The following is a 23,386-nucleotide window of genomic DNA, read 5'->3' as shown; positions in this document are numbered from 1 at the left end:
CTGCTGTCTTGCTGGCTAGCCTCTCTACCCAAGAATGCACCTCATATTGAAGTGGATGGGCTGCTGATGGCCAGAGGGTGGGAGGATACACAGCTGCCGTCCCCCATTCCTTGCATACCCCTTGCCACACTTTGGCAACATTACTGCCCCCTTCACCTGGCAGCTGAGGGGAGGATAAGTTTTCAGTCAAGGCACAAGGTTCACCTCTCTCCCCCACGCATCATCTACAGCTTTAAGAGAGGGTGCTGTTCCAGAAGGCTCCCCAATGGATTCTTAATTGTCTCTGAAACTCTGTCACTTAATTAAGTTTCTCCCTCTTGCCTTCTGAGCTCTGTTACACTTCTCTAGTGCTTACAAAGCACTTAACTCAATGGGTTATTTATAGAAAGAAAAAACGCTTTTATAAAACAGAATTTTAAAGATTTAGTAATTTGCTACTTTATAGGCAGATGGATCAGCATCTCCCATTCTACCTGCATCCTCTCCTTCAGCTTCTGGGAATGCTTCTTCAACTCATTTATCTTCTGGCCTTTCACCTCCAGCTCAGCTTCCAGCTTCTTCGCCTGCTGCCGCAAAGCAGCTTCCTGGGCCTCAGAGCTTTTCTTTTGCTCTGTTGCTCTTTGCTGGCACTGTTGCTGTGTATCGGCCACTGACTGCTGCATGGCTTTTTTCAAAGTCTCTTTTTCTTTCTTGTAAGAGGCTTGTAGTTTGCTGGCTTTCTGAGCATATTCTTCAGTTATTTTCTGGTTCTCCCTCTTGAGGTTTTCCATTTCATTAATTAGAGCCTGCAACTCTATGCTGCATTTTTCATCTATTGTCTCCTTTTTATCCAATTTATCTTGCCTAAATGGCTTACATTCATTTACCAGGCTCTCGGACTCCTGGCTGAAATGTTGAGGCTTGTTTTCAAAGTCTGCCTTTGAATCTAGCATCTCCTTGGAAAGAGTAATGATCCTTTCAGTATGTTTTGCCTCTGTTCTGAATGCCTTCTCTTCCACCTGCTTCTTGCACATGGTAAATTCTGCTAAGGTTTCCTCCTTTAGCCTTGTGTGTTGCTCCAGTGTATCTTCAAGGGTCTGAATATGTTTTCGTAGCTCCTGCTCTTCTCCTGCTTTACATTTATATTGGAGAATGGTTTCCCTTGTCTCAGCAAGGATGCGCTGAATTTCCTCTTGATGGACTTCTTTAAGAGCCTGTATACTGGCCTCATGCTCGTCATTTTTAGTGTTCAAAGCATATATCACCTATAGACCGGGAATAGAATAGTACAATATGTTTTAATTTATGGTATTAAAGATTCAGCAGTTGTATTCATCAATGTATTAAATTAATGTCTAAGATGATGATCACTACAGTTAAATGTAAATTGTTCCTTACTAGCAAGGAGAAAAAAGTGAAAATAACAGGCAGACACACCTCAAGCGCAAATTAGAAAGCAACATAGGTGAAGGGAGGAAAAATGACCCTGAGTTTAAGACAGGAGACTGAGAGCTGGGAAATATAGGGTCTATTCTGGACTCTAGCATAGATTTCCTCAGACAACTTTGGCAAGTCACTTAGGACAAAATTTTCAGGAGTGTCCACTGTACCTAACTCAAAACACAGGCCTGATTTCCAGAGGTGCTGAGTTCACACAAATCCATTTGAGGTCAATGGAAGCGCTGGTTGCACAGTGCTGCAGAAAATCAGGTTTTGGCTGGCTCAAGTTGAGCATTCAACAGCTGAGAAATAAGTGGCCACTTTTAAAATAGTTGGTCTTAAACTTTCTGCAGTTTACTTTGCTCAGTCTATAAAATGGGGAGTGATAATCCTCTTCTCTCAGGGCTGATTATGCGTCACTCAATATTTGTAAAGTTTATCCATATGGAAGATGCTACATAAATTCTTATTCATATGGAAAATACTATATAAATACAAAATATTATTATTATTTTGAAATATCTATTAAAAATCTACAGTGGGTTGGAATGAAGGGTAGATTCATAGAATTTTTGCCTGAGCTGGTAAATTTCCATGATGAGCTTGCAAGGCTGTTATATGTGACTGCAAAATATTTAGTATTCTCTTTGAAGAGATACTTGGAGCCTAATCCCATTCCCAGCAAAATCAATGGGAATTTTGCCATTGATCTTCAGGGACCAGGATCAGGCCCATGGGACGTAACTGATTGTTATAAATACTTTCTTCTTTATTTTGTTATAGATGTTTTCTTTATTTTCTGCTTCAAGCTTTGATGTATCCCAGTACTGTTAATAACAGTCACCCCCCTAAATGTCAAACAGACTGATTTAATACATTCAAAATCCCTTGTGATGCTGTAAGTCATCCTGTAGTATGTAAAATTTATGCATCAGCATACTCATGTTATTTACTGTTAGTGGCTTTCTGAACGGATTGAGCTAGAGGAATTTGTTAGGACTAATGCATAGGTAATTGTGTTTGAAATGTATAAAAGTCAGTACTGAACTGTGCTGCTACCAACATACACTACAGAAATATAGATGTAGTCATTTAGTATTCATATGTCTGCCCACATCTATGTTAGTCAGATACATGTGTCTGGTTATAATGTTTTCCATGGATTTTTGGTTTCCTTCTGTTTGTTAGTGGCTCCCTTTTCTGTATTTATTGGCTAACGTATAGTTTCTGGCACTATCAGAGACAGGATCCTGGCATAAATGGACTGGTCTACTCTGGCCTGGCTGTTTCTGGATCCCTTTGTGAAATAGGATGTCTTTTCTCATTAAGCATGTGCATACAAAGTGATGGCATAAAAATACAGAATGGTGTCAAGACTCAAATAGGATATTAATTAATATATTGACATATGCCTGGAGTTTCCTGCTTTTATTTTTCATATCAAAGGTTCAAAGCTCATAGCTCTACATAAATATCTGGGACTACATACAATGTATGCTAGAGATTATGAGCCTGACCAGAGCCCTGTGAGGTCAATGGCAAGAGTCCCAATGGGCTTTTGACCAGTCATTTATAGCCAGCACTAGCCTCAAATGCATGCATCTAGAGTCAGGATCACATCCAACTCTTTGGTCACAGTATGATCCCAGTCCTGCAATCCTTGGTCAATCCTCAGGCAAAACATCAACTGAGAGATCATGAGGAGCTTTGTCTAAGTAAGAACTGCAGGTCTGGGGCCTATATTTTGTACACCTTAAGAATATCTTCAGATTTCTTCCAGATACTTTGTTGGTAACATGAGTCTGTCTGGTCACATGTAAGAGTTTTCTGTGCTATCCATAGTACTATTTTATATATTCCATAGTGTGACATTCACACATTGGACTTCAGCCTTCAGCTATCCATTTAAAAAAAAAAATAAGCAGACATGCAACTACCTCCTGCAGAATGTAAACTCATGCCCTGCTAATATTCAAGTCCATGGAGGGGCCTTAATAAAAATAACACAAGTACAGCAGTATCTGGGTATATTTCTGGATAAATATATGACAACAGACAGTGATAGAATCATATTTCCAGAGCCAAGCAAACCAACAGCCAAAAGTCTTTTGGCCATTATCTCAATTTAGACATATATTTTAGCTTTGTATTACATCTTGTTAATTCTACCCTGTTATTTTTAACTGTTTTTCAATGAAACAGAAATGCTTGGAAGAACTGAGCAGATTCTTTCTCCTCTGAAAGTGCTAACCTAAGTCAGTTTTGGAACATATTTAATTATTCTATAGTCTGCTTGAAAAATAGGGGGAAGGGATTCATTCCATCCATGTACTTTGGCAATGACCAAAGTAACTTGTTTGGGTAACCCTTCAATTAATAGGGTCATGACTTTCACTCACATCTTAATGCTGAGTCCCTGTCTTGAATTCTAGTGTGCCACCACTACTTGCCTCCTATTCAGTTGTGTTGTTGGTCGCAGTTGAGCTTGGGCTGCTCCTTGCCCCCCACTGGCTATTGTGAAGTTGGGCTTGAGAGGAACCCAAACTCCAATGAAGGTTAGAGCAGGTACAAAGGAATGGGAGTCAACCTGCACTAGTGGGAATAGCCAACGTTGTAGTTGGTTCCGTTGCCCAAAAAGGCTGGGAGGCAATGGCTTATCTACCCATTGTGGCCATTTACAAATTATTGGTATCCTGTCTTTTATTGGTGACTAGAACCACTATGCAGGTATAATTTTGATTTAAATATTGTTAGGTTTAAGGGCATAACATTTTCAAAAGTGACAAGTGGTTATGGGTACCTCAGTTTTTGGGTACTCAAATTGAAATGACTTAAAGGATATTGATCTTCAGAGAGCAGGTGCTCAGCACTTTCTGAAAATGGTCCTCAGATTGGAGGCCCAAAATCATTAGTCTTTTGAGAAAATTTAAGCCATTAATCTTATAAACAGTTAAACTCGCCTAAATAAGAAAACAAAAATCAATTTTTGTTAAATGCTAATGCCCAAAGACATCCAAGCCCCTTAACAAAAATGTAATTGACAACAATGTCCCAATTCTAAAAATAACATAAAATAATAATAATACATTTAGAACTCCCAAAAAATATAAAACTAAGCCCAGCAAAAGAAACCCACATAGATAAATTGAAAAAGAAAATAAAAAAAACATTTTAGCCTTGCCCCAGAATAATCATTCCAAAGTCATGGGCTTTGGACAGAGAAGCCTCTGTGTGCACTGTGAGATGCTCTAACCCAGTCAATCAAAAATGCTGTTGTAGAGGGTATGGGAAGCAGTCAGGTGGACTGGTCCTGTTATTTATAGCTCAATATACCAGAACGAAGACACTAAAGCATAATTGCTGAACTATAAGCAGCCAGGTGCAGTTACTGGAGCAAAGGTATCATCAGCTAACCTGGTGAAAGCCTCTGTGGAACTGCACTGCAGCATCCTAGTTGCAGTTTAAGTGGTTTTCAACGGCAACCCTAAATAGCCAATCAGTGTGGTGTGACAGCAAAGACTGAACCACCTTGACCTGCAGAGATGATTATACTGTTCTTTGAATCACCAGCATAATATCTAGGCTACTGCTGCCATAGCAATTCTCCAAAGCTATGTGTGCACCAAGAAATTTCTTACCTATTTTTCTGCTATTGAGCAGAGTTAGATGACATGCTGGTAAAAAAACACTGGCACACAATATACACCAAAGCATTACCAGTGCAATGGATAATAAACCTTAATACTCCCACTTTATTATTTGATTTCTCTAAATCATTTGCTTTCTGTTATTAAATCTGGTCATTAAAAATGGTAATTAAAAGGAAAATCGAATTTCACCTCAGCAGTGGAGATGGGGTTAACTGGCTCAATGTGGAAAAAAGCTAATTTGTGTTTACAGAGAAGTGTCAGGCACATTATTCTTGTAGGAACCTGAATGCCAGCACTGAAGGGGCTGTTCCAGCAGGTTGCTTCATTAGCTGGATAAAATTTGTCAGAGCGAGGTGTTAGGAAAGAGATGAGAATCAAAGGAGAATAAAATCATAAGTGATTGTGATACTAGAGGCAATCAGCATTCAAAAATATGTTTTTAGGCTTGGAAGGACTAGATTTTTGTTAGTAAATGTTGATTTCACTGTACACACACAAACTGATGAAAAATTTTTCCATTAATTAATACTCAAAATATACAGCCAGACACAGTAAGAAAAATGCTGCTTGAGATCTCATTAGTTTGATTTAAGGTGTTTTACTTTTTCATATGATGTTGACAATTTGTATTTTAACAGCTATTAAGCTTTAACATTTTGAATCCCAACATCTACTGTCATTCAGTAATTATTGTCTGATCCCCATGTTGTTCAACCCCCATAATTTCCTGCAACTGAGAAAGCTTAAATTGATGAAAATAGAAAAAAATGCTTATAGAGAAACATTATATTATACATAGGTTTCAGAGTAGCAGCCTTGTTAGTCTGTGTTCACAAAAAGAAAAGGAGTACTTGTGGCACCTCTCTAAGGTGCCACAAGTACTCCTTTTCTTTTTATATTATACATATTGAAGTCTGCAAAACCTAAATATGTTCATTAACACCTGCCTAGCACCTGTCAGGAAAATATACCAGTTTAAACTAGAGTTGTTGATTAATCGGAGTTAACTCATGTCATTAACTAAAAAAAATTAATCGTGATTAATCACAGTTTTACTCGCACTGTTAAACAATAGAATACCAATTGAAATTTATTAAATATTTTGGACGTTTTTCTACATTTTCATACATATTGTATTCTGTGTTGTAATTTAAAACAAAGTATTAATCAAACATATTTTTATAACAAATATTTGCACTGTAAAAATGATAAACAAAAGAAACAGTATTTTTCAATTCACATCATACAAGTACTGTTGTGCAATCTCTTTATCGTGAAAGTGTAACTTACAAATGTAAATTTTTTTTGTTACATAACTGCACTGAAAAACAAAACAATGTAAAACTTCAGAGCCTACAAGTCCACTCAGTCCTACTTCTTGTGCAGCCAATCGCTAAGACAAACAAATTTATTTACATTTACAGGAGATAATGCTGCCTCTTCTTATTTACAATGTCACCTGAAAGTAAGAACAGGTATTTGCATAGCACTTTTGTAGCCGGCATTGCAAGGTATTTACGTGTCAGATATGCCAAACATTCGTGTGCCCCTTCATGCTTTTGCCACCATTCCAGAGGACATGCTTTCATGCTGATGACGCTCGTTAAAAAAATAATGCGTTAATTAAATTTCTGACTGAACTCCTTGGGGGAGAATTGTGTGTTCCCTGCTCTGGTTTACCCACATTCTGCCATATATTTCATGTTATAGCAGTCTCGGATGGGTTTCAGAGTAGCAGCCGTGTTAGTCTGTATTCGCAAAAAGAAAAGGAGTACTTGTGGCACCTTAGAGACTAACCAATTTATTTGAGCATAAGCTTTCGTGAGCTACAGCATCCTAGGCATCCGATGAAGTGAGCTGTAGTGAGTGAAGTGAGCTCATGAAAGCTTATGCTCAAATAAATTGGTTAGTCTCTAAGGTGCCACAAGTACTCCTTTTTCAGTCTCGGATGATAACCCAGCACATGTTTTTATTTTAAGAACACTTTCACTGGAGATTTTTTAAAGATAGCTACAGCACTCGATCCAAGGTTTAAGAATCTGAAGTGCCTTCCAAAATCTGAGAGGAATGAGGTTGGAGCATGCTTTCAGAAGTCTTAAAAGAGCAACACTCTGATGCGGAAACTACAGAACCCAAACCACCAAAAAAGAAAATCAACCTTCTGCTGGTGGCATCTTACTCAGATAATGAAAATGAACAGTCAGTCCGCACTGCTTTGGATTGTTATCGAGCAGAACCCATCATCAGTATGGACGCATATCCCCTGGAATGGTGTTTGAAGCATGAAGGGACATATGAATCTTTAGCGCATCTGGCACGTAAATATCTTGCGATGCTGGCTACAACGCTGCCATGAGAATGCCTATTCTCACTTTCAGATTACTTGTAAACAAGAAGCAGACAACATTATCTCCTGCAAATGTAAACAAACTTGTTCGTCTGAGCGATTGGCTGAACAAGGAGTAGGACTGAGTGGACTTATAGGCTCTAAAGTTTTACATTGTTTTATTTTTGAATGCTGGGGGTTTTGTACATAATTCGACATTTGTAAGTTCAACTTGCATGATAAAGAGATTACACTACAGTACTTAGGTGAATTGAAAAATACTATTTCTTTTGTTTTTTTTACCGTGCAAATATTTGTTATATATATATATATATACTTTATATATATAAAGTGAGCACTGTATACTTCGTATTCTGTGTTGTAATTGAAATCAATGTATTTGAAAATGTAGAAAACATCAAAAATATTTAAATAAATGGTATTCTATTATTGTTTAACCGTGCGATTAATCGTGATTAATTTTAATCACTTGACAGACCTAGTTTAAACCAGACATAGATTTACAAAGTTATGCAAACTCTTCACAGCATGTGGAGGGGACAAACTTCAAATACTAACTAGTTAGATATCTGTTCACTGAGGTCAGGTGATTGCATCATCTCTGTTTCCACTAGCAGAGACAGCATCTCTCATCTCCACCGATAGCAGCTAAGTTTGTCACCATGAACTCTACATTGTCTACTGTCCAAGCAGATTACAGAAGAGCATATTTTATTATGTCAGCCTGAAAGGAGCTACTTTCCAAAAATAATGCAATGAGTTTTGAAGCAAAGTCTCCCTTAGTAAAAGGACAGGCTCCATCTTCCTCTCCCGGTGTTCTAGATATAACTATATAAATGGTACAAAACAAAACCAACTAATACATTTCACAAATATCCCAAATAAATATTTTAATAAATGTCCACACCGACATCCTTTTCCCATATTTTTTTATTCATATTCAAGCAGAAGGAAGATATTCTTATGATGAAGGCACAGGTCTGAGATCCAGAAGTTCTGGATTTGCCATTGCAGTACTTTTATGCCAATGGACCTTCACTGATTTCAGTGGAGTTCCACTCATATGAACTTGGAATAGTGCAGTGGTGAATCAGACTCCGGAGTTCTATTCCTGGCTCTTCCACAACTTCATGTATAGTCTTAGGCAAGTCATCTAGGCCCCGATCCTCAAGAGTTATTTAGGCACCTAAATGCTTTTGAGGATGTGGGCCTTAGTCCCTCTTTGCTTTAGTTTCTTGACCCGTAGAACAGGAATAAGATTTCCCTTCTTCACATGTGGTGTTGTGAGGATACATTCAAGTGCTGTAAAGGGCTTTGACATCATTAGGAGGAATTTTTAACTTCCTGCCTTGGTATGTTGGGTGCTGCTGCTGCGCACTGTTAAAACTTCTCTGAATTTCAATCTGGAGGGTCACCTCAGTCCACATCATTGCAGTTCAATGGTGGGTGAAATTAGTTTTATACACATATCGGAGCAAATTCAGACCTGATGTATCCAAATGCCACATCACTGGCCTATAGTCTGTAATTCAATACAATTCCTTTGCAATATTTTTAAAGCGCTTTGGCTCAGAACCTAAAGACACACACAAAGGATACATCTACACTGCAGCTGGGAGGGTGCTTCTCAGTTGAAGTAGGCAGACATGGACTAGCTCCACTCCAGCTAGTGTGCTAAAAAAGCAGTTTATCTAGGGGTAGCATGGCAGGAGGCTTGGGCTAGCTGCCCCACTATGTACACAGAGGTCCAGGTGGGTTTGTACTTTGTTGACTAGTCCAAACTGCTGCATGTGCTACCCTAGCTACCCTGCAAGCAGAGCTAGCAAGTCTGTGTCTGCTCAAGCTGGGAATGGGAAGCATGATCCCTTTTGTCCTGAATGAGCTATCTATTGCTATCAATAATACATATCAGCAGAGGTGCATTAAGAGATTCTAACCATAGAATACTTTGCTTCAGATTACTATTTACTCTCTTTTGCTATGCCTGTTGCCTAGATTATGCTTCCTCCTTGTTCTTGTTAAGATTTTGGAAAGGTGTGGGAGAGGGAAGAGTATCTTTTTTTTTTCCCCCATTCAACTGAAATTTTATAAATTAAATTAAAATGTTTTAGCTCACCTAAAGTGCCCCAAAAACCAGACAAGCACATACATTCGTCTCCCTCCTGTGGTCTTTTTGCTTATCTGAGCTGAAATGTTCCTGAACTCCTAAGATTAATATTGGACACACAGTACCCAAGTTGTTTATGTACTCAGCAGTCTATCATTCTGCTAATCACATTAAGGTCTATGAATAAAAGTGAGGCCAGCTGGATGTCTCTTTTGTGAAATATAGACGTGCTAAATTTGCCCTGTATTGGAAATAGCTGCTCAGCTAGTTTAAGAATTTGCAAAGTAAAAATGTACTGCAGTAGTGGTATTTTTAAGTTTCCAGGGAAGGGGAGGTAGTGAAAAAGGCACCACCAATACAGTATCCGAATAATTTCAGGAAAGGAAAAATAAATCATAGAATCAGAAGGTCTAATCCAGGACACAGAGTCTTCTGTGCCCTCCACAGCCTGCCTAAATGCATATTGTGTGGGTAGGATTAGCCTTTGGGGATGTGTGACAGTGTTTATGCAGCCTCAAGTTCCTCCCCATATCCAGAGGTAGAGTCACAAATTCTAACCACCATAACTCTGGGCAGATGCAGTGCCAGGACCCAAGGAGTGGGCCTTTCATGGATGACTGACAGTTAGCTGGGAAATCTCAAAGAAGAAAGTTCCATTTCAGAACTGTGAGCAAGGAATTCTATCAGCAAGACAGCTTAGATGAGACCCCCTGGAACTCACAGTGAGGAAAGACAGAAAGCGAAACTCCAGCAATTCCCTCTTCTCTCACAAACAGCTCTCCCTGCACAATAAGCATTTATTTTTGAACAACAAAGGCTCTGGTCTTTCTCTGTTCCCACAGAGCAGGCGGAAAGCCCTACGGAGAGGGAAGATCAGGATGGATGGATGACTTCTCAGAGGCAGGAAGCTCGAGTTCTCCACTCATCTCCGCTCCATGATTTACTCCTTTGACTTTTGTGCACTGAGGATTTAGTCAGACCAGAGTGCAGCCACTTCATGTGGTCCAGTAGCGTTTATGGAGCTCTTCCCACCCTGTAAAGCAAGGTAGGAACTGGACACACAAATTAGGGACAAAAATTAGCCATCCTGTCAATACCTTTGCCAGTGCAGGATTCCTACATAAACCACCGTGGAACAGCTTTTTACTTCCTTCCTCCCAGATATTTTTCAATATTACAGTTTTCCAGGTTTCTCCTTCCCATTCAATAGCCACATTTTGGATTAGTTTTCTCCACATGCGCTCGCATGCAGTTTTCTAAGCTGAATTCAGTTTTGTTGCTTTCTGTCCATATTTCCCCCTCTGCAGTTCCTTTTGTTTTATTTCTCTTCCCTCACTGGTGTTTGTGATTCCACATGACCTAGTATCATCTATGACTTTTCTTAACTTTTCCCACTTCCATATAATTAATTAAGGTGTTAAATAAGGTAAGATCCCTGTAGCATCCACCTCTCCACAACTGGATACGTGGCTGTTTATCATTATCTTTTGTTTACCGTTCTTAAGCCAGGTTTCAATTCATGTGGCAGTGCCCTTATCCAAACTAGTTTGAATTCATTTGACAATAACTAAAGTACTATGAAAGTGGAAGAAAAAGCAGCTTGTCTAATAATTAAATGAAATATATTTCCTTTTCTTTGCTCTGGTAATTACTGTGGTTAATCAAACTGAGCCTCAACATATTTACCAAGCTAAGTCCTAAGTAAAAATATGGTCACTGAAGTCAGATAGAGATTATTTTGCTGTTGCATTTAGTTAAACTGATGGGTTTAATAAACACAAATAGAATCTTTAATCATCTGGAATTAGACTAAAATCAAAGGGGTCTGCATTGTTTCACTGTAAACACACTGCATTTTCGTTAATGAGTACATAGCACACAGTGGATGCTACTTTCCATTAAATAAACCATACTTGGCTTCCAACAGTCAAGGCTGGTCTGGGAGGTGTGACTTGCATCACATCACTAGAGTATTATGGCTATTTGAAAAGGGTGCTGTCTCTTGGAAGTCAAGGACTGGGGTGCAAGATAGATGCACACTCCTCACAGAATTAGATGAATGCTGCTTATTCATTTAGCCACAGTGGGAACTGACTGAAGATGCTTTCCGTTAAACATTTATTGCTTTGCTGGATGAACCACAATGCTATAATTCTCACATGCTTTTGCATGGGGAGGAAAGATGAACCTGTGGTTAAGACACAGGACTGGGAGTCACACGATGACGGTTTTACTGGTTCTGCCTCTGAACTTGGTCAAGTCCTTTAATCTTTCTCCAGCTTCCCTACCTGTAAAAAAGGGCATCATCTCATAGGCTTTGTTGTGAGACTAGAGCCTGGTCAACATGCAGTTTTTATACAGGTGTGGGTTAGGTACAATCCCTAGTGTGGATGCAATCATACTGATACAAAGGTGCCTAATACTCTTAGAGTTTGTTCCCCTTTCACTACAGTAATAAGCTCTACCAGTATAAGCACCTTTATAGAGGTATAACTACATCCACACTCGGAGGGCTGTAGGAGTTTAACAATACCCCTGTGTGCTTGTCTACACTACAAATACCTTTCTGGCACAGCTATACCAGCAGAGACCCCTATCGTAGGTGCAGCATATGCTGGCAGGAGTTTTTCTGCCAGCATAGCTAGCCCCCCTCCCCCCTGAGACATTAGCTATGCTGACAAAAGCACTCTTCTGTCAGCATAGCTGCTTTTACACTGGGGAGTTTCGCTGGCATAGCTATGCCAATTTTTTCCACACTCCTAGCCACCATAGCTAGGCCGGCAAAACTCTGTAGTGGAGACTAAGGCCGTGTCTACACTACAGAGTTAAGTTGACTTAAGTTCCACTGACGATCATAAACTGCTGTAATTACATCGCTTGCGCGTGTTCACACAACACTCCTTGTGTCAGCAGAGCACGTCCACGGTTGGTATTCTAGCACTAACAGAGAGAGCAGTGCATTGTGGGTAGCTATCCCACTGTGCAAATCGCCACCTTCTCCCACTAGGAGTTCTGGGAATGGACATCATGGGGGCAGAATGATCACCTTATGGTGCCGTTTTCTCGGTCCCATAATTCCCAGGGCATCCTACTGCATTTCATGCCATTTTTCAACTGCCCCTGTAAACTGTGTGCCTGCTATCTTTGCCTGAAAGCATGGATCCTGCACTGCTCACCAGTCTTGGGATAAGCATTATGAACACAATGTGGCTGATCCTGCAGTGTTTCATGAGCTGCGAATCTGAATAGGAATCCATGGTGCCTGCCCTGCTGTGTGCCCTGGAAAGAAACATTTCAAGATTGATGCTGGCATTCATGGAGCAGCTGCACATGGTGGAGCATTGCTGTTGGGCTCAGGAAACAAGCACCAAGTCGTGGGATCGGATTGTGATGTAGGTATGGGATGATGAGCAGTGGCTGCAGAACTTTCATATGCGTAAAGCCACCTTCCTTGAACTCTGTCCAGAGCTCGCCCCAGGCCTGCGGCACAAGGACACCAAAATGAGAGCTGGCCTAATGGTGGAAAAGCGAGTGGCGATTGCTGTGTGGAAGATGGCAACTCCAGACTGCTACTGGTTAGTCTCGAATCAGTTTGGAGTTGGAAAGTCCACTTTAGGGGTTGCAATGTGTGCAGGACCATTAATCACATCCTAGTACGAAGGACTGTGATTCTGGGCAATGTGTGGGAAACAGTGGATGGCTTTGCGGCAATGGGATTCGCTAACTTCAGCGGGCACGTATATCCCAATTTTGGCCCTATATCATCTTGCGATACAGTACATCAACAGAAAGGGCTACTTCTCTGTGGTATTATATGCGCTGGTGGGTCACTGAGGTCATTTCACTGACATCAACATGACATAGTCAGGGAAGGTGCATGACACATGCATCTTCAGGACCACTGGCCTATATAGAAAGCTGCATGCAGGGAATTTCTTTGCAGACCAGAAGATACCAATACGGGATGTGGAAATGCCCATAGTGATCCTGGGTGTCCCAGCCTACCCCTTACTCTCGTGGCTCATGAAGCCATACACCGGAAACCTTGACAGCAGCAAGGAGCGCTTCAACAACAGGTTCAGCAGGTGCATTTGGCAGATTAAAGGCTTCCTGGCCCTGCCTTTGTGGCAGGTTAGACTCAGTGAAGAAAATATTCCCATGGTCATAGCAGCCTTCTGTGCTCTGCATAACATTTATGAAGTCAAGGGGGAAAAGTTTCCTGGGGTGGAGCATTGAGGTGGATCACCTGGCGACTGATTTTGACACCAGACACCAGGGCTATTAGAGGGGCTCACCAAGGGGCTATTCGAATCAGGGAGGCTTTGAAGCAGCATTTTGACAATGAGCCCCAGTAATGTGTCTTTCTGTAATTAATTGAGCCAGACTTTGTTTACTTGCCACATTGAATGACCCCTGTAATGATTCCTGGCTGAGCATTAATTGTAGTCTGCAAATGTGGCGATTCCCATTGTGTATGAATTTCTGTTGCAACCATCCTTAAATAAAGAATCTCTGTCTTTGTAAGACTCAATTTTTATTTAACAGCAATACACAAATTAACATTTCTTACAAGGGACATGATAGTGAACAGCACTCTCTGAAGTAAGGATCTCACAGCAGTGTGTAAGTCCAGCTGTCATTATGGAAAATATCCCTAGGGGTGGAGTGCAAGGGGTACTGCATTGGGCCGGGAATGTGAGAGGAATGTGTGAGTGTGGGAGTTTGGGGAGGGCAAGGAAGGCAGTTCTGTATGGGCTGCAGGAGGAATCAAGCAGTCCTATGTTCCACCTGCAGTCAGGGACCTCAGCATCTCCATGAGCTTTATTATCCACTGTATTATCTGCTGCTGGTCCTGTCTCCACTTCTGTCTGTCCTGTTCTAGTTTTTTGTTTATTGTCTCTCTCCACACTCTATGCTCACTATCAGCCTGATCTGATGATGGCAGCACTTCGTGAAACTGTGTCCTCCTTATTCCTTCTCATTTGCCTCCTTATCTGACAGAAGCGCTCCACCAGTGTGTAGTGGCTGGCCCTCAAGGGCACATCTACGGAAGCAAAAGAAACAATACACAGAGTCAGTACTGTGTGTGCACTCACAGTCTTGAATCATAAAAGCGACATACTTTCTCACTTTCCCTTGGAAAGCATGCAGCATGGCCACAGCACTAAACATGGTGAGTTCAGTCCGGGAGGAGGGGTGCAAGACAGGACAAAGGATCTGCATGGTTTCAGCAGAAGGGGATCAGTACATGCACCTGGGGAGACTATTCTGAATATTGGCACTGTTTTCTACAGATGGGGGCAATCGAAGCTGAAATCACATGACTGAGGGTAACTGAAGATGCCAGGGTGCATCTTCTGCATGTGTGCAGCTTCAGAGTGGGTCCCTATGCTGCTCACCTGTGTGCTGTTTTGGTTCCTCTGGAAGTAATTGCCGATTCGCACGGCAAAGTTTCCTACAATGGGGGAAGAAACAAAGCAGCTCTGTCAAGGAACCTTCGGCAGAGGATTGCAGAGTATCTGCAGGAAAGTTTCCTAGAGATCTCTATGGAGGATTCCTTGGAGCTCTTGATGTGCATTAACAAACTTTTCCACAGGGCCCCCACTGTGTAGCTGCACAGGGGAATGCGATGCAGATACAAATAGTACCTAGTGTTGTTAATTTCTATCCCTTCTCCCACGTGCACCATGTAACGAAATAAAGGACACCTCTACCTTATATAACTGTGCACTATCAAAGAAAAATGAGTACTTACTAGAGCTCCCCTTTCCTGCTTCAGGCATGCCAGAGCTGGAATACTGGGACTGGCTAGACCCCTCCAGAGTCAAAAAGAGGTTCTGGCTCACCACGCATCTGGCTCACATCCTCCTTCAACTCGACTTCCTCATCCACCACTTATCCTTAGGGTTGACTCATCTGACCACTGCCTCCAGTCCCCCCGAAGTATCCACAGGGCTTATGGCAGTGGAGGTGGGATTGCCACCGAGGATGGCATGCAGCTCTTTGTAGAAGTGGAATGTTTTTGGCACCACACCAGAGCAATGGTTGGTCTCCCTTGCCTTCTGGTATGCCTGCCTCAGCTCTTTGATCTTAGCACAGCACTGCTACATGTCTCTTTTGAGTCCCTTCTCATCCATGACACAAGTAATCTGTTTATAGGTGTCAAAGTTCCTATGGCTGGATCGGAGCTGCAACTGCACAGCCTCCCCTCCCAGCAACTCTGGTGTACTCCAGGCGTGAGCGCGTTTGTTGTGGGAAGCTGAGAGTGCGTTTGCTGCATGGTCAGCTGGGAAGATGCAATGTGAGCTGTCCATTCTGAGCAAACAGGAAGTGGAATTTCAAAAATTCCCAGGGCTTTAAAGGGGGGTGCCTGTGTACCTGGCTGCGGGCAGTGAAGTAGAAACTTCTTACCAGAGCGGTCATGATGGACATTGTGGGAGACCTCCTGGAGGCCACTTAGAGTGACTTAAGCAAGCGCATTGTCTACACTGACACTGTGTTGCTCTAACTGTGTCACAAAAAGCTCTATGCCACTCATTGACGTGGTTTTATTGTGTCGGCATATCAGGAGAGTTAAATCAGCGGGAGGAGCATTGTTGTGTGTTCACCTCCACTGTTTTTTTTTGATGAAGCCTGACTTTTGTCAACAAAACTGGGTGATGTAGACAAGGCCTAAGCCTACAGTTAAAGCAGCACAATGTTTGTGTTCAAACAAACCCCAAGTCTATTAATAGTTGTAAGGCACTTTGATGGAACATGGCAAAGTCGCTGGCTGACTGATACAGCATGGGTATTTCTTTTGAAGAAAAATAGGAATTCACAACTCAAAATAATATGTCTTTTTATATAAACATAGGCTTTGTGATTTAATAACTGTTTAGGGTTCATTTTAAAAAGGAAACACTTACTATACAGCGAATTAATTTCGTGTTTCCACCCCATAATATTATAGTTCACTCTCGTTTCACTTAACCTGCAATGAAGGGCCCCTTCCACTACTCAACCTTTTTCTGAGCTTCTGTAATTAAGTCTCACAGGGAATCACCACAGGTTACGTAGGAGTTTCCTCAGCAAGCTGTTATCCTTCCAGCTATTCCCACCAGTTTCCTTTTGTCATATGGCCCATTGCTAGACTTCCTCTCAGCACACAGCTTTTCCTACAAGCTCTGCTCCCCCCACCACAAGCTACTCTTGTAGCTTCCAGCAGGCCCGGGTTCTCAGATACATGCTCTGAGAGGTAAATCAGGCACAGGGTGAGACTGAGCCCAAACTCCCTTAAAGGGACCAGCCCACCCTGTGACACAAATTAACAGGGGGGTTTCCTTGAGTATTATATGGATGTGGATGGTCATTCCTCAGTGAGAATTTTGTTACATTATATTTATTTTAAAAGCTATCCCCCCTTTCTCTTCTTCCCATTTTCTTCCTTGCTTTGCATCTCCCACCATTCCCTCTCCCTTCACCAAAACTCTTCAAGAAGGGTTTTGTCTCATTCAAATTCCCCACCTCCATATCATTTTTGAGTAACTATGAATGTGATAGTACAACTATCCATCTACTCTCAGCTCACTTTATGGCTTTCTTGGCGTGGGCTTCATTCACATACCTCCCTTGTCTCCACGCACACTTGTATCCCCATTTCCACCATATAAGCTCAGTATAAAAATCTATATGGACAGATTAAATAGATCGACAAATCCTCTTAGGAGGCTGGAAGGACCCGCCAATCCTTTATGCGAGCATTACAAGGCCAGTGCCCCACTGCTTAGTCCCCAGCCTGGCCTGCTGTGAACTTTGCAGTATTCTTTGGGGACCAACAAATCCCACCCAAGGCAGTCTCTGCCCTAAGGGCTTACGATATAAGATTACGTGATCCTGCAAACGCTTATCTGTGTGAGTGGACTTTTCACACATGAACAATCCGACTGAATTCAATTCATGTGTATTGCACACAAAGTTAATCATATCTTCATATGTAGCTGTCTGGATGATTGAGGCCTAAACAAGTGAACAGAGGGTGTGGGAAAAAGTGGAGATAAGCCACTTTAAATACTTAGCTAATACAGTTTCCTTCCCCTAGATACAACATATAAACGATCCCAAACCACCCATCAACCTTGCCATCAGCTCATGGTTAGTTTCTTGTTGGAATCACAGCAGAAGCGACTCTCCAGGAGGGATTTGAATGTCAAAAGGATAGCGGCCTTGTAGCTATTATAATTTAAATAAGAAGCTACTCTCCTCCTTATCCATCCCCATTTACATGCAGGTGTGGCAAATCTGAAGGTATTTCTCATAGGAATTTTGTTTTTAAGATTAAATATTGGGAAAGTAACAGAACATTTTAGATGATGGCAACTTTCATTAATGTGGAATGTTGGGTGTCATGTCTATTTTTATTGCTTTCTGAAGTTTTTGAAGTTTCCCGGTAGGGGCATTTTACTCTGCAGGGACTTTGATTTCTTTAATATTACAGACTGCCTTTAATGAACTGTACTTCCAGCATTCATAAGTGACTTACACAGCATGTCTAATGTAAAACCAGCTCATTTAAATGTCACAGATAAAAATCTATGAAATATTTGTAGCGTAAACTGCCTGAAAAGAAATGGGAATTGTTCTCAAAGAGACGCTGTTTAGATTAAAGCTTTAATCTAAATTCTGATTTTCTAAATTGCTCCCTGCTGTTTAATCAAAAGAAACAATGGGACAGATTATTTTTTTTAATATTGCATTTCTCGGATGGCTTTATTAATTAAAATTAAAGATCTACTGCAGCTAACTTATGAATTCCCTATATAACTAGCGATGATCTCAGTAAAAATATTCAGGAACCTTAAGTGAAGCACTTCCAATTTCTGTATAAATGCACTGTAAGCGCTGAAGGAAGGAAAAGAAAAACAACTCCCCTGCTATATATAAGAGAATGAAAGAGAGAGCAAGACAGGATCAGCTCCTCTGGTGGTGGTCTGATCTACACCAGAAGAGTGTTGCTTAGCTACTGCCTTGGAGGGAGTGTGATTAGGGAAATATATGCTTGCCCAGAAATTTCCTTTCTTCAATAGCAAGGTCTACAGATCTCTAAGGGATTTCCCTGAGTTTTAAAAATTCCTCCACCAGAAGTCTACTCTTATGTTATGAGAGTCAGGGTCTGACTAAACCAAGCACAATGCTTTCACATTAATTAAGATGGAACATTCTTCCCTGGGACCTATAGTCTCCACAGGCCACATCTCTGTATTAAAGATGAGGACAGCTGCAACCTACTTATTTTATGTTATATTCAAGCATACATAGATGTTAGATAAAAACATCAACATTCTTGCTGGAAGACTGCAACATAACATCACTTTATTTCTTAGAATTCAGAAGGATAACACACATGAACCTAAAAAACAGAGAGAGAGGAAACAGGCTGCTCCCTGAGGCAGTGAGGTAGAAGTCACTTCACCTTGTTTTTTTCACTCTTTTCAGACTGCCTGTCTGTTAGCTGACGCAGATGACACAGATCATATAGCTTCCTTCAGAGCCTCCTAACCTGCAAGCAGGACCAGAAAATCCTTCACATTTAAAGTAGGGATGCCAGTTTTGGTTGGATGTATTCCTGGAGGTTTTATCACATGACATAATCTTTAATTAAAGATTAATCTTTAATTCCTGGAGGCTACAGGACAATCCTAGAGGGCTGACAACCCTAATTTATAGTGATTGCTTGTCATTTTACACCACTTTCAAATAAACCATATTTTACTAATGGCCTTTGTCTCCTAAGAAGTGGTCAATTTGGCTGGGCAAAGATTTTGGCTAAACAAGGACTAAATGTTGATAATTAACTGTGCATTTAAAGATGGGTTTCAGAGTAACAGCCGTGTTAGTCTGTATTCGCAAAAAGAAAAGGAGTATTTGTGGCACCTTAGAGACTAACCAATTTATTTGAGCATAAGCTTTCGTGAGCTACAGCTCACTTCCGATGAAGTGAGCTGTAGCTCACGAAAGCTTATGCTCAAATAAATTGGTTAGTCTCTAAGGTGCCACAAGTACTCCTTTTCTTTTTTCATTTAAAGATGTTAACTATAGAAGAATTCCAGGCTGTTTATCAAATTCCCCAAATCCTACTCTAACAGTATTTAAAATTAGGAAATATTTTTTAAAAAGGAGAATGAGAAGGATATGGTCCTATGAGAGTTTGATGATTTGTTGAGTTTTCTGGAATACTGTACCGTATTCTGTGATAATTATTTGGAGCCAGATTTTTAAAAGGTATTTAGGTATCTTAAGTGGAAGATAGGCACCTAGTGGAATTTTCAAAGTTCCTAGGTGCCTACCTTTTAAAAATCTGGCCCTTTGTAGCTAAATATTAACACATGGCAATGATTCTCCACTATTGATAATGTGGCAAATCAGTTCTCTCTCTCTCTGTGTACTTAGAAATGCTTACTGAGATGCACTAGCTCATATATTTGAAATATAACAATGGCCTTGCCTCTGGGATGTACACTCCTCAGTAGTTGTTAGATAGATATGGAAAAGGTCTTGCATGGCTTTGCAGAGCATGAGAATAATGCGTTGCATTTCTCTCCATTGCTACTGAAGAATGGGTAACTACATCTCTATGCTGAAAATTCACCTACAATACAACTACCTTAAAACCAAACTTGAACTGGGATGTCAGAAAAGGAAGTGGAAATAAATATGGTCTAAATCCAAGAACATTTCCATTTCCCGTATGTTAACTACCCAAAAGAGCTTTGTAAGATGGAGCTGAACTTATTGGATACTGTAACTGTCAGAGGATTTATGGCGCTATTGGAGATTTTAAGTACTTCTGCAGGAATTTCCCCCAAGATCAATAGCTTATGTGAGATGGTTAAAAAGCATTTTAAAAGGATCCCAAGAGAGCAACTGGCAGAGCATTAAGTCTTTGCTCTGCTAGTCCATTTAGTGTAAGAAGAGGACACGGGCCAACCCTCAAATTTTTACTTTTTCTTCAACTCAGTATCAGCAACACATATATTGCCCTGGCTGGTTCAAATCTGCTGCCCTATACCTCAACGGCAGTGAGCTGTAGCTCACGAAAGCTCATGCTCAAATAAATTGGTTAGTCTCTAAGGTGCCACAAGTACTCCTTTTCTTTTTACGAATACAGACTAACACGGCTGTTACTCTGAAACATAAATAGAGTATTTCATATTTGGGGGATGGAAGAAATTAGCTCAAAGGGGACACTTGTGAGAAGTAGTCATTGACTCAATGGGAAAGGCATGGCTTTGTTCCTGAGATGCTGTACAAACCAGGCTCCAGTCTGCCCTTCAGCAGGCTCTCCTGCACCCGCGGGGAACCTCACGGAGGTCAGTGGCCAGTGTGGAGCCGGCTGCAGCAGCGGGGCTTTAGAAGGCAGTTCTGTGATGTGCTGAAAAAGTAGACACTGCCAACTAACCTGGAAGGCAGGTCCCTTTTCACAATTACTCATGGATATAAATTCTGCTTCTTGCATTTGTTAGGGGACTGTCAGCTGACAATTATGTTTGTTTAAAACAACTGCATAGTGAGCTATAGGCGTTGATACACTTTATTGACCTGGGATTTCATATAAGTGATAAATTTCCCAGGCAGGACATGTGAAATGTGACATGCAACTTTCTCTAACAATAATGGGAGTGGGAGAGACAAGATGGGTGAGGTAATATCTTTTATTGGACCAACTTCTGTTGCTGAGAGAGACAAGCTTTTGGGCCACACAACTCTTCTTCAGGTCCTGGGACCTAACACGGCTACAACTACACTCCATACAATACTGAGAGTTGTGAATCTTATTCTCCTTGCCCGCGAGAGGGACAGAGGGTGCAGCAGGGTAGTGACCTCAGCCCGTGAGGCCACCAGTCTGACCCTATCACATGAGCCCAAGGCCCATTACCAAAATCCAAGATCATTTACATCTAGGAACTGTTCATTTTCTTCTCTTAACAGCACTGGAAACTGGCCGCGAGTTGTGACGAGTAAGCAACACCACACCAGTACCTCAGTTAGGTCCCAGCGGATTCCTACTTAACCCACTGTGGCTTGCAGGTGCTGAAAGGAAGGCAAAAAATTCTTTGGTCCTCTGCCAATTTGGCCTCTGGGAGAAAAATTTCCTTCCTGACCTCCGAAAAGAGGTTATTGGCTAGACTCACAGCATCCATCAGGCTGGGTTCCCATTCCTATTTCAGTGGGTAGGGTGGGATGCTGGAACAGAGCCGAAAGAAGTTCCACATGGCCCCTGTGCTGGGCTAAATCCTGAGAGCTGGGGAATGCTGGCCATTCAGCCTATTCTCCGCTAGCTGGCCAAGGGGTGCCAGAGACTCCCATGGGAGGAGCTACCTATTTTCACTCAGAAAGTGCCTCCCTCCCTTGCTATGGGGACTGCCCCCCTTTCACCACTGGCCCCATCAATTTCCAACACCCATTGATATGGTGGATGGCATTTTGCATGGAATGATGATAAGCCACTAAAGCAGCTTAGAAATCTAATTTAAACAAAAATATTAAGAAACATCCACAATTCTATCAAGTCTCCTTATCAGTTTAACTGGTAACTCTCACTTCATAACTGTAGATAAATGCAAAACACTTTCTGGATGTAAAACTCAAATGTATGTTTATAGGTTTATTTCATCTGTCACTGGAATCAGCCAGCTAAGTAACTCACTCATTGTCCAATTGTAGCCACAACCAAGCAAATGTCTCAAGTTCCAAAGATAATTTAAAGGGAAGGTTTCTCTAGTCTACACTTCTGTAATTGTTTCTGGGATGTTTAGGGGAAATTTAGAAGAGACAAAGGGAAGAGATAACTTTGAACTGCAGTATGTCCACGAGAGACCAAAAACATCCAAATAGTGGGGATATAGAATTTTAATCCCATAATGAAGACTGGGTATCAAATAGCTTTCTGGCTGTTGTTTTCCTACAATTACTTGCTTATGCAATTTATCTTGTTTTGAGAACAAATCTGAGTAGATTTAGCTGTGCCTGGCCTGAACATAACTGGGAGCAAACACAGGATGAACAATTAAAGGAAAGATTGCTCTGCCTAGAAATGCATCAGCAAACAAATGAGCTAGCTTCTCTTCCACATACTGAATTATGGTAAAGAGTGTATCCTCTGAGAGTTAATAGGCTGCTCTGTGTTCTGTCTCTTTGGAGACAGCAGACTTAATAATTTCGAAGTGTGCAATGAGAAGGTGTCCCCTTTTGTTATAGGCATTACCGCATGCGTGCTCCTCTGTTGGGCCTTAGGTCTGCAAAGAACTTAAGCAAATTCTTAGATTTAAGAATGTGAATAGTCTCATTGACTTAACAGAACTGCTCATTTGCTTAAAGTTAACCATAAATTTAAATGGTCTTTGAGCCCAATCATACAAAGTGCTGACCTTCTGAGGCCTTGTCTTCATTAGAGAAAAAGGTGTGTTCTTAACTTGAATTAGGCAAGTTGAGTTAACTAACGTAGGATACAATCCCAGATAAGACAACACTAGGGTCCCCTGTAGCCTTTAACTTGACCTGCTAACTTGTTTGAAGCCTACAAACTGCCTTGTTTTCACCAGGGTTTTACCTCAATGCAAGAACACGGCTTTTTTCCTAGTGACGATACAGTCCGAGAGCTGCTGCGTGGCCTTAACTCCCACCGTAGTCAGAAGGCATTCAGTACCACACATGACCAATCTCTTAAACTATGGGCACATCCAGAAAAATAGGCGTGTTCTTACAGTGAGGTAGCTCACACGTTTTAAGATCCTAGTGTAGACAGGCTGAGTTGTAGTTTTACCTTGATGTAGCTGGATATGCTAACTATCTATTGTAAAAATCCATACATTCTACCTGCCTTAG

At 41.2% G+C, this 23,386-nt stretch overlaps 1 protein-coding gene across 2 annotated transcripts in view; it reads right to left on the bottom strand.

The window, feature by feature from the left end:
• The window catches only part of FAM184B (family with sequence similarity 184 member B), a 97,053-nt gene that overhangs the window by 51,197 nt on the left and 22,470 nt on the right, over positions 1-23,386 (bottom strand). For both annotated transcript variants that reach the window (XM_074951627.1, XM_074951629.1), the window contains exon 2: positions 474-1,244. In XM_074951627.1, coding sequence (XP_074807728.1) covers positions 474-1,244 — 771 coding nt within the window. The remainder of the gene's footprint in view (positions 1-473; positions 1,245-23,386) is intronic.

Source organism: Natator depressus, chromosome 4, assembly GCF_965152275.1.
Source record: "Natator depressus isolate rNatDep1 chromosome 4, rNatDep2.hap1, whole genome shotgun sequence".
NCBI classification, from domain to species: domain Eukaryota; kingdom Metazoa; phylum Chordata; order Testudines; family Cheloniidae; genus Natator; species Natator depressus.
Note: the sequence above shows the minus strand (reverse complement) of the source record. Positions and strands in the feature narration are given on the sequence as shown.